Source organism: Podarcis gaigeae, assembly GCF_964106915.1.
Source record: "Podarcis gaigeae genome assembly, chromosome: 1".
Classification (NCBI taxonomy): domain Eukaryota; kingdom Metazoa; phylum Chordata; class Lepidosauria; order Squamata; family Lacertidae; genus Podarcis; species Podarcis gaigeae.
Genome location: NC_139678.1, coordinates 38,750,993 through 38,769,431, shown reverse-complemented (window position 1 = coordinate 38,769,431; position 18,439 = coordinate 38,750,993). Strand labels below are relative to the sequence as shown.

General features: G+C 41.5%; 1 protein-coding gene across 1 annotated transcript in view; it reads left to right on the top strand.

The window, feature by feature from the left end:
- Positions 1 to 18,439, top strand: part of AQR (aquarius intron-binding spliceosomal factor) — a 59,929-nt gene that overhangs the window by 39,973 nt on the left and 1,517 nt on the right. The window contains exons 27-34 of the mRNA XM_083754842.1: positions 1,192 to 1,329; positions 4,296 to 4,367; positions 4,909 to 5,096; positions 6,625 to 6,796; positions 7,274 to 7,444; positions 8,930 to 9,015; positions 14,731 to 14,905; positions 15,589 to 15,702. Of these exons, the coding sequence (XP_083610968.1) occupies positions 1,192 to 1,329; positions 4,296 to 4,367; positions 4,909 to 5,096; positions 6,625 to 6,796; positions 7,274 to 7,444; positions 8,930 to 9,015; positions 14,731 to 14,905; positions 15,589 to 15,702 (1,116 nt within the window). The remainder of the gene's footprint in view (positions 1 to 1,191; positions 1,330 to 4,295; positions 4,368 to 4,908; positions 5,097 to 6,624; positions 6,797 to 7,273; positions 7,445 to 8,929; positions 9,016 to 14,730; positions 14,906 to 15,588; positions 15,703 to 18,439) is intronic.

Genomic DNA, 18,439 nt, shown 5'->3' with positions numbered 1-18,439 from the left:
GTTCTGATAATGAAATGAGTAACACTTCACATACTATACACACTATGTATACTGAATTTTCATAAGGTCCAGTAAATTGAAACTTGTCAAACAGTAAATAATGTAAACTTGGAAACTTTCTTGGGGTTGCAATTCTTTGAAGAGAAACGGTTGTACAAAAGATACAGCTGCATTTGTGTGTGTTAAATTCTATTACTATAAAGTATCCTATCAAGAGTGTTTTAACACCTGAAATGATAATAAATATTTATTTTTTAAAAATGTAAGTCATTGGAGATATAGCAGTATCAAAGTTTTTTTTTTTTTACTTTGATGAGATTGTCCTAAAAAAATAAAGAATATTTGAAGAATAGGGTTGAACAAAGGGAAGATAGAGCCTAAAACAGTAATCTTGGAAATACTAAAAACCATATGCAAAAATAGAATCAACAATTGGTGGGGTGCTTGCTTCTAAAAGCAAATATCTTTTTTTATTAAATGATTATGCTATTCAGTAAAATGAATGAAATTAGAAACATATACAAAGTAGGCAGAGTTTAATAAGAAGCTATAACTTTTCTAAGATCCTTTTGTAAGATGTGGGTTAGAAAACCTATATCAAGCAATATTTAAATCCATTTATGATGAAATGTTACTGGAACATCCTGCATGTTTGCGTATTTTGTCTTATGTTATTATTTTCATAGGCATTCAAAAAAGCCTGTCCTGGTGGTATTGTGAATATGATGCTTGTTTTTAATGTATCTCAAAATTAATAATAAAACCTGGGGGGGGGGGGGAGAGAAAATTGATCTGCTCATCCTTGTGCTTAGAGATGTTTTTCAGTTGATCAGGGATCAATAGATCATTGTTGATTAGGGATTCTCCTAATTTTCCCAAATGTGCCAATTTTGAAATTCTGCATAAAGACAAATGTATAGTAAGACAGATTGGTTGTCTATGCCCATCTGTGGAACCCTGCGATTGATTTTAAAGTAGGGAAGAACTTTATGCCCAAACATCTGTCTCTGACATTCAAATGAATGGGAAAATATGTGTGTGTGAGTTCCATCTGCACTTCAGAGCACCCACAGACCCCTGGATTTTGCAGCTGTTTTCTTTGGTGGCAAGTTGAAAGTCACACTGTTTTATTATAAGCGTGAGTATTCTGCATTGTTTCACAGAAGTGTGGCTGTCGCCTATTTTCTGTAGGAATTCCGAGCGTTTGAACTGCTTCGCAGTGGACTGGACAGATCCAAATACCTGCTTGTGAAGGAAGCAAAGATCATTGCCATGACCTGCACGCATGCTGCTTTGAAACGCCATGACTTGGTTGAGTTGGGTTTCAAGGTAATGCCACTGTGGACAAAATGCTAAGGCTTCCCTGTATTAATTGTGTGTCATCTGCTGCTGTTAGAGGGTTATTAAGGCAACAGGTAGGAGAAGGAATGTGTTGCAAATTGGCAAAAAGGGTAGATGCTGGATTCAATTGGCCACAGCTTTATTTACTTAGCTATGGCATACACATAGGAGCATTGTGGCAGAAGATCAGTACAGTGGTACCTCGGGTTACATACACTTCAGGTTACATACGCTTCAGGTTACAGACTCCGCTAACCCAGAAATATTACCTCGGGTTAAGAACTTTGCTTCAGGATGAGAACAGAAATCGTTCTCCGGCAGCGCAGCAGCAGCAGGAGGCCCCATTAGCTAAAGTGGTGCTTCAGGTTAAGAACAGTTTCAGGTTAAGTACGGACCTCCGGAACGAATTAAGTACTTAACCTGAGGTACCACTGTACTATTCTACCTGATATGGACTGTGGAACTGGTTTGCCTGTCCAGCCTCTTTTGTCCCTTGGGTACCATAGCTCAAGCCTCAGCCATGAAGCTCTGTACTACACCATATGGATAGGTAAAGAGCTGGTCGTAGTCCCAGAAGCCACCCAGATCTCCCACATGTCTCACACCTTCACCATCCTGGAGGGAAACTTACCAGAGCAGCCCAACTCTGAAATGTTCTCTTGTGCCAAGATACCCTCTAATAGTCTCCAATCTATGAGCCTGCTGCTCTTCCCTACTTACTTACTTTCAGGATCGGTTAGCAGGTACCACACACATTGTGAAGTCTAATTGCAGGCATACCAAGCCAAGAACATATGTGTCAAAGACATAGAAAACTCATTCAAATGTTGGTTGCATTCAGCATCCTGTCAGGTTTGAGCTTGGTGTAGCTTCACTATATCCTGACTAGACATGTTCATATCTTTCAGGTAGCTCTGTTTATGCAAGCAAAAAAATGAGAAACCACTGCTCAGAAAGTCAAATTATACAAGTTTTACTATAAGCAAAATACATTATACATTATGCACATACTATATTATTTAATAAATTATCAGATGCTGTGTGCACACCAGTAAGCAAATGGTTTCTGATATGAACTAATCATTCCCACATTAATAATAATAATAATAATAATAATAATAATAATAATAATAATAATAATAATAATAATTTATTATTTATACCCCGCCCATCTGGCTGGGCCTCCCCAGCCACTCTGGGCGGCTTCCATAAAAACCAAAAATACAGTAAAATCACACGTTAAAAACTTCCCTGAACAGGGCTGCCTTAAGATGTCTTCTGAATGTCAGGTAGTTGTTTATTGCTTTGACATCTGCTGGAAGGGCATTCCACAGGGTGGGCGCCACTACCGAGAAGGCCCTCTGCCTGGTTCCCTGTAGCTTTGCTTCTCGCAATGAGGGAACCGCCAGAAGGCCCTCGGCGCTGGACCTCAGCGTCCGGGCAGAATGGTGGGGGTGGAGACGCTCCTTCAGGTATACTGGACCGAGGCCGTTTAGGGCTTTAAAGGTCAGCACCAACACTTTGAATTGTGCTCGGAAACATACTGGGAGCCAATGTAGGTCTTTCAAGACCGGTGTTATATGGTCTCGGCGGCCGCTCCCAATCACCAGTCTAGCTGCCGCATTCTGGATTAGTTGTAGTTTCCGAGTCACCTTCAAAGGTAGCCCCACGTAGAGTGCATTGCAGTAGTCCAAGCGGGAGATAACCAGAGCATGCACCACTCTGGCGAGACAGTCCGCAGGCAGATAGGGTCTCAGCCTACGTACCAGATGGAGCTGGTAAACAGCTGCCCTGGACACAGATTTGACCTGTGCCTCCATGGACAGCTGTGAGTCCAAAATGACTCCCAGGCTGCGCACCTGGTCCTTCAGGGGCACAGTTACGCCATTCAGGACCAGGGAATCCTCCACACCTGCCCGCCTCCTGTCCCCCAGAAACAGTACTTCTGTCTTGTCAGGATTCAACCTCAATCTGTTAGCCGCCATCCATCCTCCAACCGCCTCCAGACACTCACACAGGACCTTCACTGCCCTCACTGGTTCTGATTTAAAAGAGAGGTAGAGCTGGGTATCATCTGCATACTGATGAACACCCAGCCCAAACCTCCTGATGATCTCTCCCAGTGGCTGCATGTAGATGTTGAAAAGCATGGGGGAGAGGACAGAACCCTGAGGCACCCCACAAGTGAGAGCCCAGGGGTCTGAACACTCATCCCCCACCACCACTTTCTGAACACGGCCCAGGAGGAAGGAGCGGAACCACTGTAGGACAGTGCCCCCAGCTCCCAGCCCCTCAAGACGGTCCAGAAGGATGTTATGGTCGATGGTATCAAACGCCGCTGAGAGATCCAGCAAAACTAGGAAACAGCTCTCACCTTTGTCCCTAGCCCGCCGGAGATCATCAACCAGTGCGACCAAGGCAGTTTCAGTCCCATGATGAGGCCTGAATCCCGACTGGAAGGGATCCAAATGGTCCGCTTCTTCCAGGCGTGCCTGGAGTTGTTCGGCAACTGCTCGCTCTATCACCTTGCCCAAGAATGGAAGATTTGAGACTGGGCGATAGTTGGCCATCGTGGCCGCATCTAAAGATGGTTTTTTAAGAAGCGGTTTAATAACCGCCTCTTTCAGTGGGTCTGGGAAGGCTCCCTCACGGAGGGAAGCATTCACCACCCCACGAAGCCCATCGCCCAGTCCTTCCTGGCTACCTTTTATAAGCCAGGATGGGCAAGGATCCAGGAGACAGGTGGTTGGTTTCACTCGTCCAAGCAGCCTGTCCACATCCTCTGAGGTAACAGATTGGAATTGATCCCACTCAACTTGACTAGACAGAACTCTAGCACTCTCCCGCCCTGGCCCTGCTCCCACGGTGGAGTCTACTTCTTCCCGAATCTGAGCGATTTTATCTGCAAAAAACATTAAAACAAAAACTTAACATATTTCTCTTTAACCTCCCAGTATGACAACATCTTAATGGAAGAGGCTGCTCAGATACTGGAGATTGAAACTTTTATACCACTCCTCTTACAGGTAAGAACACTAGCAGCAACTTCAGTTTACGACCATTATTTCAATGCAATTATTTTACTATTTGTCCTTAAGATTGTATTGGTTAATAACATTAATTTTTTTACTATGCGTGAAAAAAAATCCACATTCCAATTGACACTTTTTGTTATAAACGCTGGAAAGCCTTATCAATAAGGAACAATATCAGGAACCTAACAATGTAGCTGGACTCATCTGGATTTAAATAAGATTTATGTCAAGAATTTGCCTTATGTAGGAATGATTTGCACAGGGAAGAAGACCACATTACTTGCTTCTTAACACAGTGGCCATAGAAGAAAAGACTGCAAGTGACAGTGTTGTAGTACAGAAGAATCTATTCTTCCTAACAGGTTTTTTTTTTTGCACCTCTTCATTTATGAATACAGAATAAAGATGAAGCTATACATTTTTCTAGCTTTGAAAGTAATGTTCACCACAGTACAGTAAATGTAGAGCTCAAAAATAGTGCTCACTAGTAGTTCTAGCATTTCAACCCTGGCATCTTGCTTGTTTTCGATAGAATCCCCAGGATGGATTCAGTCGACTGAAGCGGTGGATTATGATTGGGGACCATCATCAGTTGCCACCAGTCATTAAAAACATGGCTTTTCAAAAATATTCAAACATGGAGCAGTCTCTTTTTACGCGTTTTGTCCGTGTGGGAGTGCCAACTGTTGACTTGGACGCTCAAGGAAGAGCAAGAGCAAGGTAAGGCAACAGGAAAATAAAAATTATAGGTCTTGTATGAAGGAAAACTATCCATACAGATATTGAAGCCTGCCTTGAAGGCTATGTATGCCTAATGATTACTATAACAGTAGCCACTCCACCTTTTACAGTGTTCAGATTGTAATGCTAAGGTTATTGAATGAACTGAAGAAGGCAAATAAGCCTTTTCAGATCATGCATTACTTCTCTAGGCTATAATGATGGAGGAGGAGCATGCTGTGAATTGTGCTCAGTGACTCACTCAGGTGATACGCAGTGGTATCAGCAAATACAACCTGAAGTGAACGTTGTTTGTAGGTGAATAATGTTCTTTAAAGCCCCCTGAAACATTGAAAGGAATTTTGTATCAGTATCCAGTGCACTCAACCCATTATTGCAAAGATTTATGCTTGTGCAATGGAGCATTCTATCCTCCCCTGAAACCTTCTGGTTTGGAGGGTCGTGTGAACCCCGCAGAACAGATTTGGGGGGGCATGGGGGAGGATAGAGTGAAAGTTCTGTTGAGCAAGCATAAATCCTTGCACTCACACAGCAGCCAGATTTTGACCGTTGGGCAGGGTCACCCACCTATCTGTCGGGATTCAAGCCTATATTAGTAGTAACTGGCAACTCTCTAGGCACTCGGCTTGATCTCCTGTTGACCTCCCTGTCTGCATTCCCCAGCAAGATCCAGGCAAGGTCACGATAGGTGATTCTTCTCAGCGTGAGAAGAACACACACCCTCTTTGTTGCCCCCCCCCCGGCAGGGGAAATAGATAGACAGAAACGTATTTACATGCCTTTATTTCTGTCTTTGCAGCGTTACAAAAAACATGACTGCTCTCTTCAAGCTCCAGCAGTCGAGTGAGAAACACTTCCTGTACTTCCTGTACAGGAACAATAGGAAGAGCTCATATTACACTCTGAGCTAATTCCGGTGCTTCACACTGTGAATTGACTGTCCCTATGTTTCCCATGGAACAGTCCCAACATTCCATCATGTGATGTTTTCAAGCTAGCAGCTCGCAGCTGCATTGCTTCTATATCGTAACACTATCAATCCCATGGTGTCACAAATGAAATTGAGGGATTTGGTGCTTTGAAGTCCCAAAGTCAGGACTTCAAAGCACAAACAGGCAGCAAGATGCTGCTTAAAGGAAGGTCCCCTCCTTTGTTTCAGCTGTTTCACTGCAAACCCATTTAAGTGCTTTGAAATCTGTGTTGCATCTTATTCTACGTATTGGTACAATTTCAAGTGTTGGCGATTACCTGTAGCAATTTAAATATTTCAGACCTTACAGGAGTCTGGTTGTTCTAAATGTGTTCTCCTTTTATTGTGATTCTCATTTTGCAGAATTGTTCTCCTTCCTTGCTCCTCACTGTGGTCCAACAAACATGTTTTGTAATAATGTATTTGCTTTTCATGCATGAAATTGATTTTAAAAGCGACATGGAGAAATAGTAAAGGAATATATTCACTCATGTTGACAGTTGACAATAATTGTCTTCAACTCTATTTCCCATAAAGCTTATGCAATCTCTACAACTGGCGTTACAAGAACCTGGGTAACTTGCCACATGTGCAGCTCTTGCCAGAATTCAGAACAGCAAATGCTGGTTTCCTGTATGACTTCCAGCTCATAAATGTAGAAGATTTCCATGGCGTAGGAGAATCTGAACCCAATCCTTACTTTTATCAGGTAAGGGGGAAACAATTCATAATAGTTTTGGTACTCACATCAGGGTGTGTATTTACTATGAAAACAGAATGCAAGTTTTAGTTTTGTAATATTAAGTTAAATTGCAAGCACTGGGCAATAGAAATCTTCCCTCCATCACTACCACCCCAGCATACAGAAAAAAATATATCTTATGGTTTGCGGGTGATGGAGACCAGCTGCAGTTCGTGCCACTTGGCTGGAAGTGGGAATGTTCCTTTCTGAGAGGTATATGTAAATATGTGTGCATATACATCTGTATACTACCATAGTGTCTTTAAAAATTGTCGCTATGCCAATAGCATTTAAATTTCCTTTTTTCGCTCTCAGGAAGTCATATCAAGGAAATGTCTTTAATAGGCAGGAGTCATGTTCTCCCAAGTGGTGGTTTTGCTCTATCCTAGCTGCATTAATATATTATCTGACCAAGTGCATAAAACAAGTTCCTCTCCTTTGCAGAATCTTGGTGAGGCAGAATATGTTGTTGCACTGTTCATGTACATGTGCCTGCTAGGATACCCTGCAGAGAAGATAAGCATCTTGACAACCTATAATGGCCAGAAACACCTCATTCGGGATATTATTAATCAGCGTTGTGGGAATAACCCAATGATTGGAAGACCAAACAAGGTAACATTCCAGATACTATTCACTTGCATCTTCCTTCCTTCATTCCTTTCTTTCATATATTTATAAACAAACCTACTAGTAGGATTTTAAGTTTGTTCACTGGTTGAGCTGATTGCCGCCCTTGGATTGGATGCCACTATGTCATTTGTTGTTTTTCCTGTCTAATGTTGAGCCTAAAAAGCAAATTAGGCACAGAGATTCTAGCTGGTGAATTGCAGGAGATAATATAGCAAATTATAATTAGATGTCAGATTTATATGCAAATGGATTTTTGAGTCATTAGTTCACAAAAGGCATAGCTTTGTATCTTGAAGGAGAATATTTTAATTATTCAAGACTTGTTCAAAAGCAAAAATAAGCCCGGAAATAGAGCACAAGATGTTATAATGGCTAATTACATTGCATAGGCTTTTGCCAAGGCTTGCCCCATAGCGGTATTTATAAGCAACATCAATTAAGATTAGGAAAATTGTAACCATTAGTAGCTACATTTCAGGAATCACATTACTATGCAAGAACATGATATACGACGCCTCTTAAATTTTGCACAGATGTTTTTTGATGAAAACATTAAATTTTAAATAAGCAAAGTATGCATTTTCTTTGTATTCCGAAAACAGTGTAGTTAAGGCACACATCTCTGGTTTTGGTGCATATTTCATCATTTTTATTGCACAAATGGCCTTTGGTGCATATATTCCAGGAATAAAACAGTACCAGGTACTGCATATGTCACCAACTAAATCTCCAGTTTTGCAGGCGTAGTTTTGGAAACATTGGATCTAACAATGGTGACGGTGTTCTCAGGCAACCCTTAGATCCCCAGGAAGGCCATTGAGAGACTGTAGGATACTGTGGATCTCCCTCTGCACATGCTTTCTCGTAATATGTTGTGATTCGAGAATCCACAGGGACCACAGCCTCCTTGATTCCCAGACATGCACATTTGTTTATTCATAAATCTTTTACATCCCATTTCCTCATTAATATGTGGATTTTTAAATAAATAAAAAAGATTTGTATTGAAGTACATACTTAAATATGTATGTTGTCCCAGTGTACACATTTCTTGAGGAATCTATCCCAAAGTAGACATTTTGGAAAAATTCAGAAAAGTAAGAAATCCAAAGGATAATTACATTCTAATTTGTATCTTAGTCTGGGAGGTATAAGTCAGGTCTGTTTGCTTAAAAATGCAGACGAACAAAATTTTCCTCCATCCCTAACTCAGAAGCTGTGTTTGTGCATGCACAGTCAACTGGGAGTTTCCATTATGAAGAAGGTTGTTTTCCCCGTTGCCCCGTTCCTGTTTGCAATGGAGTAAATTTCCACCATCTTTTCAGAAAGAAGCCTTTCAGCTTAGCACCAAAAGGCCAGCTTGCTTTCACTAGCCTACGAAGCTGTACTTCATAGTTAATTTTCCAAATGTTCTTTGGAAATCTCAGTGAGATGCCAGTGAATTAACACTCTCCATGTTTCTGCTAGGTGACAACTGTGGACCGGTTTCAAGGTCAGCAAAATGATTATATCATCCTTTCACTTGTGCGAACTAAAGCAGTTGGCCACTTGAGGTAAGTAATAAAGTATCTTTGCAAAGGGCAGAGTCCAAGTAGTGTCGTGTAGTAGTCATAAAGATGGCTCGGGCAGAGCTCAGTAGAGCCTTGCTTATCTCTCACCCATTCATTACTCAGAATGTATTTTCCTGCATGTAGAATCCTCCAAACTGCATCCACTACATTTGTGTGTTTCGTTAATAAGCACACCATCTTGTGATAAATTTAATTGGGTATCATTGGTGCTAAACCTCAACTGGAATTAACTCTTGCAAGGATGACTGATCAACCTACGCCTTAGTGACATGTGGATTACGATAATCCCTATAACAGTAAATTATCATTCCTGTGGTATTTGAATATGCATACGGATCCACAAGCAATAATTGGAGTTGTTGATATTAAGAGAGTCTGTGTACTGGTCCAGTAAATGCTTCCGCTGCGCAACCAGCAACAGTTCTCTTTGCAGAGCATTAATTAAATCCAGTGCAGAGATTCTTGTTGCAGTACAAGCTTCAGAGTCTCAGTAGCAAAGGAATAACGACACAGGGAAGCCTGTCTTTCCAAAGACAGGTTTATTGCAGACAGATAACAGAAACACCTCCGGAGCTTTCAGACATTTTTGCTTCACGCCCCGCAGGCAGAGAAAACAAACACTCTTTATATACTGAGCAACTTAACAACTTAACGAGCTTGACTACTTAAAGTCACATGACATTGCTAACTTGCCAGCGTCTTAGGTTTCACACCCTAACACCCCCTCTCGCTGGCAATACAAAAACAAAATTACTTCAGACCCATTTCTTCACAAAAGTTTTCATGCCGCTGAAACCCAAGCGGTTTTGTAAAACCATCAGCTTGATTTTCATGACTGGGACAGTAATTTAATTTAACAATTCCTGCTTTTACCGTTTGACAAACATTTTGAAAGCGGATATCCAAATGTTTTGTACGACCTTTAAACTGCCCATTTTGTGCTAACTTAAGACACGGTTGATTATCACCCCATACAGTGATTGGAGTGATGGCCTTTTCATACATCTCTTGTGCCAAGCATTTGTAAAATTCTAGATCTCTACATAACTCAGATAAGGCACAGAACTCAGCTTCCGTTGACGACAAAGCAATCAGGTTCTGTTTCTTGGATCTCCACCCAATCAGAGAGTTACCAAATTTTATTACACAGCCAGACACTGATTTTCTATCCTTTAAATTTGCCCAATCACTATCTGTCCAACAAGTAATCTGTGCTTGTCCTTCAGCAGATAATTCAAGGCAAAAATCTTTGGTGTATTGTAAATATCTTAACACTCTTTGAATTCCTTTCCATGCATTTATACTAGGTTTTGAAGCTTCTCTGCTGAGTAAGTTAACAGCGTAAGCAATATCTGGTCTACTCCATTGCGAAAGATGAAGTAAGCTTCCCAGTGCTGACTGAAAGATTTCAGCACGCTTGAATTCAGCACTATCCTTGAACTCATTGTCTTTTACAAAACCCATTTCCATTGGTGTTCTAACACCTGCACACTCTGTCATGCCAAACTTTTTCAACATTTGCAATATCTTGCCTTTTTGATTCAGTAGAAAACTGCCATTTTTGGTCCTATCTATCTGAACACCAAGATAGACCTTTACATCACCAAGATTCTTAACTTTGAAGTGTTTATTTAACTCTTTGGCTAGTTTTTTTACTTGTTCTTGTGTCTTTGAAGTATAAATCAGGTCATCTACATAAACAAGCAAAGATTCTTGAGCATCTCCTGAACCTCTGAAATATAAGCAATTGTCAGCCTTGCTCCTGCTAAAACCAATGCCTACCAAAACGTCATTCAAACACTCATTCCAATTATGAGCAGATTGCTTGAGTCCATAAATAGATTTATGTAGTTTCCATACCTGATTTGATTTACCAACTTTCAATCCTGGCGGAAGCTCCATATAGAGCTCTTCAGCCAAGTCTGAATGAAGATAAGCTGTAGAGACATCAAATTGATTCACTTTGAACCCTTTCTGAGCAGCAACTGCTAATAGTGCCCGTAGGGTTTCACTCCTTGAAGTGGGTGCATAGACTTCGGAATAATGTAACCCCTCTCTTTGCGTAAAACCTCGAGCTACAAGCCTTGCTTTGTACTCTGGTTTCCCCATCGCTGTTGTCTTTATCCTGTACACCCACCTACAACTTACTGCCTTGGTACCTTCTGGCAGTTTGGTGATGGAAAACACACCCAGTTCTTTCATAGAATTCAACTCTTTTTGCATGGCCTCACGCCACCTACTGGCCTCCTCCTGGGGTAATTGCTCAATCTCCTCAAAACTTTCAGGTTCGCAATTTGCCAAACCAGCCCAAACACTAATAGCTTGGTACCTTTCAGGAGGTATACCTTTGTTGGCACGCTTGGAACGCCTTAACAGTTCCTGTGATGTTCCTTCAGTTTCCCCCTCTGACCCAGAATCACTAGTTGTCACCTGTTTGTCCCTAGTAGTTGAAGAACTTTCTGATTCTGACTTTACACTCTCTTGCTGTACAGGTGAACTTTTAGAGCTAGAAGATTCTGACTTTACGCGTCTCTCTTGCTGTACAGGTGAACGAGAAGAGCTAGAAGATTCTGACTTTACAGACTTGGGTGAACTAAACGATTTCTCACCCTTGTCCTCAGACTCAAATTCCTCAGCCTGTTCTGGAACTAATACCTGCCCTGGGGCCTGAGTTTCATTGTTACTGTTCACCACGTCAAATAGTATGTCAGGATTTCCATGAATTTTATTCCAACCATCCTGTTCACAAAATTCCGCACTTCTGCTTATTGTGATTTTCGTTTGATTGCCTTCTACATTCACAAATCTCCAACCTTTTGTGTTTGCTTGATAACCACAGAAAAGCATTTCTTTAGATCTAGGATCACCTTTCCTACGTTGTGCCCTAGGCACCAGCACATAAGCACGACATCCAAAAACTCTTAGATGATCAATTTTTGGTTTTTTTTTCAAATAGCATGAAGTAAGGAGTGTTGCCTACTGTGCTATTGTACACTCTGTTAAAAGTATAATTCGCATACAGTGCAGCCTCAGCCCAAAACCGCTGTGGAAGTCCAGAATCAAACAGCAAAGCAGCAATGGCTTCCTGTAATGTTCGAAATTTTCTTTCAGCAACTGCATTCTCCTGTTGTGAATAGGGATTGGTAAGTCTATGAACTATACCTTTCCTTTTTAACCACGTCTCCAGCGTGTGGTTCACATATTCCCCACCACGATCTGATTGTATTTTACGCACCCTGGTGTCAAATTTACATTCGACTTCTTCAATCCAATCCATCAGGATGGAAGCTGCTTGCGATTTTTCTTTCAGAAAGAAAACCCAACTAGCCCTTGAAAAATCATCCACCAAAATTTGCATAAATCTCGCACCTCCAAGCGATTTGACTGGCATAGGGCCACACACGTCTGTGTGCACAAGTTCAAAGGGTTTCTTGCTTACTCTGTCAGATCTAGGATAGTTACATGTCTTAACCTTAGCATGTTTACAAGCACAACAATCCAGAAAATTTGGACAGGGTTTAATGTTACACTCCTCAGCTAAATCTGGCATCTTGCTTACATACTTAAAGCATATATGAGCTAACCTTCTGTGTAGTAGATGTGCACAACCTGTATGAGGAGCCTTATTTACACACTTAGCTTGCGCTTCACCTGTTGAACATCTACCTGCTGCTAACTGCTCTTCATCCAAAACAAAAAGCCCATCCTCACAGGGAATTTTAACTAGCTCCTTCCCCTGTTTCGAAATGGTGCATACATCATTTTCAAACTCAACCTTAAAACCACTTTTTACCAGGCATGACACACTCAAAAGTCCATTCTTCATTCCTGGAAGAACAAAAACAGGAAGGTTAGTTTGCAAACAATTAACATAAATTGTGCCTTTAAGGCTCATTTCTCGTTTACTATTGTCTGCTATAGTCACAGTTTTTGCAACTGGCAATGTCTTGCAGTTCTTCAAGCTGCCACTAGATGTCGCTGGAACTAAACTGTGACTGGCTCCACTGTCAATTACCCACTTCAAGGTTTGTTGGCTCCTTTTAAGACTCTGTTGTGCTGCCATTGCAGATAGTCCCTTATCAGCACCTGCTCCCCCTCTGGATCGTTGATTCTTGTAGCTCTCACTTCGTCTTCCCCTGTAGCTCTGGAAACTGACCTCGGACTGTTGAAATTCCTGTTGCTTTTCAGGACACTTTGCTATCAAATGAAACCTGCTGCCACATCGAAAACATGACTTGCTGGCCATAGCAGACACTTGTGAGGCTTCCTTACAGCTCTGCCTGCTAGTTCCCCCACGCTCTATGGTGGCTCTATGGTGAATTCGCCTAAGAGCTTCCCAAATTTCAAATGCAGACCTTAAATTTTCCACATGAGGTAATTGGGAATCGTCTATCGATACCATCAACATGCATCTAGCTTTAGTGTCCATTTTATCATGTTCCCTGTTCTGAGCATGTGCAGCAGCCTCTTGCTCTGCTGTGGCATCTGCTGCAACAGCCACAAACGGCTTTCGCCTCTGGACATAGTCAGCCCACACTTCTTTGGCTTCCAACCAGACTTGAGCCCTCTTAGACCACTGCACGTAATTAGCAGAGTTCAACTTTGTAAAGGGAACCTGGAAATTTTCCACTGCCATTCTTGGGGTCTGCTGCTACTCCCTCTGTGTGCCCTTGCTTCTCTTTCCCCTTGGGATTTGTTTTACTCACTTTTCAGACGCCTCCAGCCTCCTCTGAAGCCTTTTAAACTTTTTTTTTCCTTCCGTCTCTTCACTAGCAACCTACCACCGTCCTCTGTTTTTATTAACAAAACAAAAACACAACGGGAGGTCAAGCTAGCCTTTTGCAGCTAATGAAGCTGTAAATCTTCACTTACGCAGCTCTCTCAACTTTCTGCAGCCTCTCAGTTCCTTTAAGAGCTGGATTTACGACCAAGCCGGTCTTCTCTCATCCGAAAGCTGCTTTCACTTTCTCTGCACACAATACAGCTGTAGAAACGTAGAAGGAGCCATAACCTAAGAGAGTCTGTGTACTGGTCCAGTAAATGCTTCCGCTGCGCAACCAGCAACAGTTCTCTTTGCAGAGCATTAATTAAATCCAGTGCAGAGATTCTTGTTGCAGTACAAGCTTCAGAGTCTCAGTAGCAAAGGAATAACGACACAGGGAAGCCTGTCTTTCCAAAGACAGGTTTATTGCAGACAGATAACAGAAACACCTCCGGAGCTTTCAGACATTTTTGCTTCACGCCCCGCAGGCAGAGAAAACAAACACTCTTTATATACTGAGCAACTTAACAACTTAACGAGCTTGACTACTTAAAGTCACATGACATTGCTAACTTGCCAGCGTCTTAGGTTTCACACCCTAACAGATATTGTATCTAAAAGGTGAGGTCATTGTGATCAATGGCATCTTCAGAGCTTCATAGGAGAAAGTGTGCAGTGGTGGGGACGCAGACCATTAAGTACCGTTAACAGTTGAAGAGGAAATAAAATGTTTTGCAGATTTTCCTATGTCAGATCAAACTGCAACCTAATGGTGCTTAAAATATTATCCCCATGACCTCAGAAGTACTGTAGAGCACAAGCCATGCATGCAGGAGATCCTAGCTTTAATTCTCAGCATTCAGGTAGTTCTGCAAAGTTTGTAGCAATTGTAGTTGATTCTAACAGTTTGTCAATTTCATTCTTATTTCTTGAAGGGATGTTCGGCGTTTGGTGGTTGCTATGTCAAGAGCAAGACTTGGGCTTTATATTTTTGCCCGAGTATCGCTATTCCAGAACTGTTTTGAGCTGACTCCAGCTTTCAGCCAGCTCACTGCTCGCCCTCTTCAACTGCATATAATCCCTACGGAGTATTTTCCAGCAGCCCGGCAGGTATGGAGAGCAGTCTTGAATTATGTAAATACAGTCCGATTGAAACAGTGGGTTGTATCCAAGCAGACTTGCACTCACACAACAAGACTTCCCCTTCTTCTGCTCCCACCATGCACCCACAAAATCTCCAATCCTTTGGAGCAGTTTTTGAGCATGCACCGGTGGCGGGAGGGAGAGGAGAAAAAGATGAATTTTCATTGCAGAAGTGGAAGTCTGGTTGTCTGAACAGCACAGGGGGTTGCATGCTACCAAAGGAGTATAGCTCAGTGGTAGAGCATGTGCTTTGCATGCAGACCACATTTCATTGTTCAGCATTCTTCATCTTTTTTCATCTTTTGAATGTGTTTGAATACCTGTTCTTAACTTCTTCAGGAGTTTTAATAGTTTGTTTTATATTTTTGTGAACTGCTTAGAGGTTTTCTTACAGTTAAGTGGTATATATAATTTTATTAAGTAAAGTGGGGCTAGGAATGCCTGTTGCCTAAACTCATAGGGATCAGTGTAAACAATCCTGAGTTAGATGGACCAGTGGTCTCCCTCAGTATAAGGGAGCTTCACCTTTTCCTTCCTAAGGCATAACTTTTATTGGTTGGATTTTGAATATTTTATCTTACTACAAAAGTGCTCTTATGTTCATTTTTTTTGCTTTAAATATCTCAATAGTACTTTCCCCCCTCCTCTAGAATGGAGAACACCCATCTCACCAAGTCCATGTTATAAAGAATATGCCTCAGATGGCCAACTTTGTGTACAACATGTATATGCACATGATACAGAATACACGCCAGCACAGACAGGTAAATATTACTGAAAATTGAGAAAGTGTACTTTTTAAAATTGGGAATTCTTTGAGTGAAAGCACTCTTAATAAATCTTTGATAACAAGTAAGTTAGTAAATGTCTGACCTCTTCCTTTGAACTTGCAAAAGCAGTGTTTCTGAAATCTGTCATACGATTGGTTTCATACCTTCAGCATAACTTGAGTCTTCATGAAGCATAACAATTTCAAACCTATTTTTATAAAACAGGATGATAAGGCCTTACCACTGCCTTGATGTCCTCGTCTTTAGGAAAACAAAAAAAAAGCATTCATTTGGAAGTCTGGCTGATTATGTTGATATAAATCTGGATAGTTTTTTGAGGTAGGGGGCGGTCTTAAAATATTCTCTTGGGAGAAAAATAAACCACTTGATGCCATTGATCATTCTGTGACATGAAAAACACCTTTTGCATATTGGTTCTACTGTTCTGCTAGAATAGGCTTGTTGATGTGAACAGGAGTTGCACTGCTACATTCTCTGAAGAACAGTTTGCACGCTCAGTTTATGTTCAAACACTTACAGGCATTAGTGCAATGAATGGATAACCTTGTAAGTCCATAACGCATGCAGACTTGCAGCAAATGCTCTGGTATGTATTCTCTGTAGCACTACTGAGATGTTATTTTTACCATCACATTAGTCCATACTTACAAAAAGAATCGAATAACCGTTATCATGCATGGATACCAGCTGCATCGCAGAAGGAGTCTCATTTTGTATCCGGCAGCATGAAATATATATTTTTCCAGGGACAAAGGAATCCCTTATTTGAGAGATTCAGCTTTCCTTAATCCCTATAATTAGTCTCCCCAAAATAGCATTTTGGCCACATATTAAGAGAGCCAGATATAGTAATTTCAAAGTTTGAGTGTCGTTCTTGAAATCTCTCCTCTCCGTGACATGGCTGTCAGAAACATGAGTTAATAGCAGATGCAATTTCAGTTTAATAGTGTGTGGAAATGCTAGTGTGAAAGAGCTCATTGGAACAACGAAATGGAATAGTGGAAGAGATGTGGAGGAAGGTGGGTGGGGTTCTCTGCTATCTTTCCAGAGTTGGTAATGGATTTTTTTATTTTAAAAAGTTCCATTGTTATTTCATAAATACATGCAACACATATACCACAATCCAGGCAAACAACAATAACAGTGTTTTAATACTAGAATTCTACTGGATATGTCTGGTCTTAGTTGGCCAGAACAATTCTAACTCAAATTTATACCAGGGTCAGGGGATAAGACCCTGGCAATCAGCCTATAGAATGAGTGCCACATCCACTGCCATGCTGTTTCATTGTGGCACCATTTTTCTTTTGACTACTGTGAGAAAATTAGTTGTGCCAACTCCAGAGCTAGCAGAGAGCTGTGACATTTTTGTGAGGGTTTGGGGGAAATGAGCAGACTTTGGACGTGGGTTATCCACACATGCACTTTCCCCCTCTCCTTCTGCCAGCAGAACATCTCTGTTTATGTTCTGCTGCCATACCTCCATCTCGTACAACAGAACAACACTCATACAACTTCCCTTGGCATCTCAGGTCGCTTTACAGTGCTCCGTAGGTCAACAAACCCAATAAACATTGACATTTTCTTCCCAGTGCTAGTAGAGCCTGTTCAAATGTTATATTGCCTTGTACCTTGAGCAGCAACTCTGGAATCAGCCACTGTGGTTTTCCCACCTGTCCTTTGTTCCCTGTATTGTCCTTAGAATGTAACATCTGAAGCAAAAGTCTCAAATGGAGTTTCTTGGTTTGAATTCTACTTCCTACATACAGTGAAAGGAGGCGGCAGGAATTGTGAATTTCAGGACGTTCCCCCAGTCAGTGTACTGATGGAAGGGGGAGGGTTAACATCTCTAGAGTCTCACAATGATGGGATTCCTGCTGCGAAAGCACAATTCAGGGAGAAAGTCTAACTCAATGGGAGCTATGTAAACTCTCAGGCCATGCATTCTCTTCACAAAAGTACTATAAGTAAAATAACATAATTCTTTATACTGTTCTCATCCCCCACATAGAGTCATTGATTTTTAGAGTTGGAAGGTACCTCAAGTGTCATCTAGTAGTCCACACCCTGCAATGTTGGAATCTCAACTAAAGCATCCATGACAGATGGCCACCCAACCTCTGCTAAAAAATCTCCAAGTAAGGAGGTTTCCCAAGGGAGTCCATTCCACTGTCGAACAGCTCTTACTGTCAGAAAGCTATTCCTAATGTTTAGCCAGACTCTCCTTTCTTGTAAATTGAAGCCATTGGTTCAGGACCTACCCTCTGGAGCATGAGAAAACAAGCATCCTCCCTCCTCCATGTGACAGCCCTTAAGACATTTGAACATGGCTATCATATCTCCTCTCAGTCTCCTCTTTACCTGGCTAAACATACCCAATTCCCTTATAAGATTTTATTTCCAGACTGTTTATAATATTGGTCGCCCTCCTCTGCACACGTTCCAGCTTGTCAATATCCTTCATTGTAGTACCCAGAAATGAACACGGTACTATGGGCATGGTTTGACCAAGGCAAAATAGAGCAGGAGTATTACTCAATCAAGACACTATACTTCTGTTGATACAGCCTAGAATAACATTCACTTGTTTTTTTGCTGCTGCATCACACTATTGACATGTTAAGCTTGTGATCTACTAAGACCCCTGGATCCTGTGCAGCTGGTTCTTCCTGCCTAAGTGCAGAGCCTTACATTTGTCCCTATTGAAATT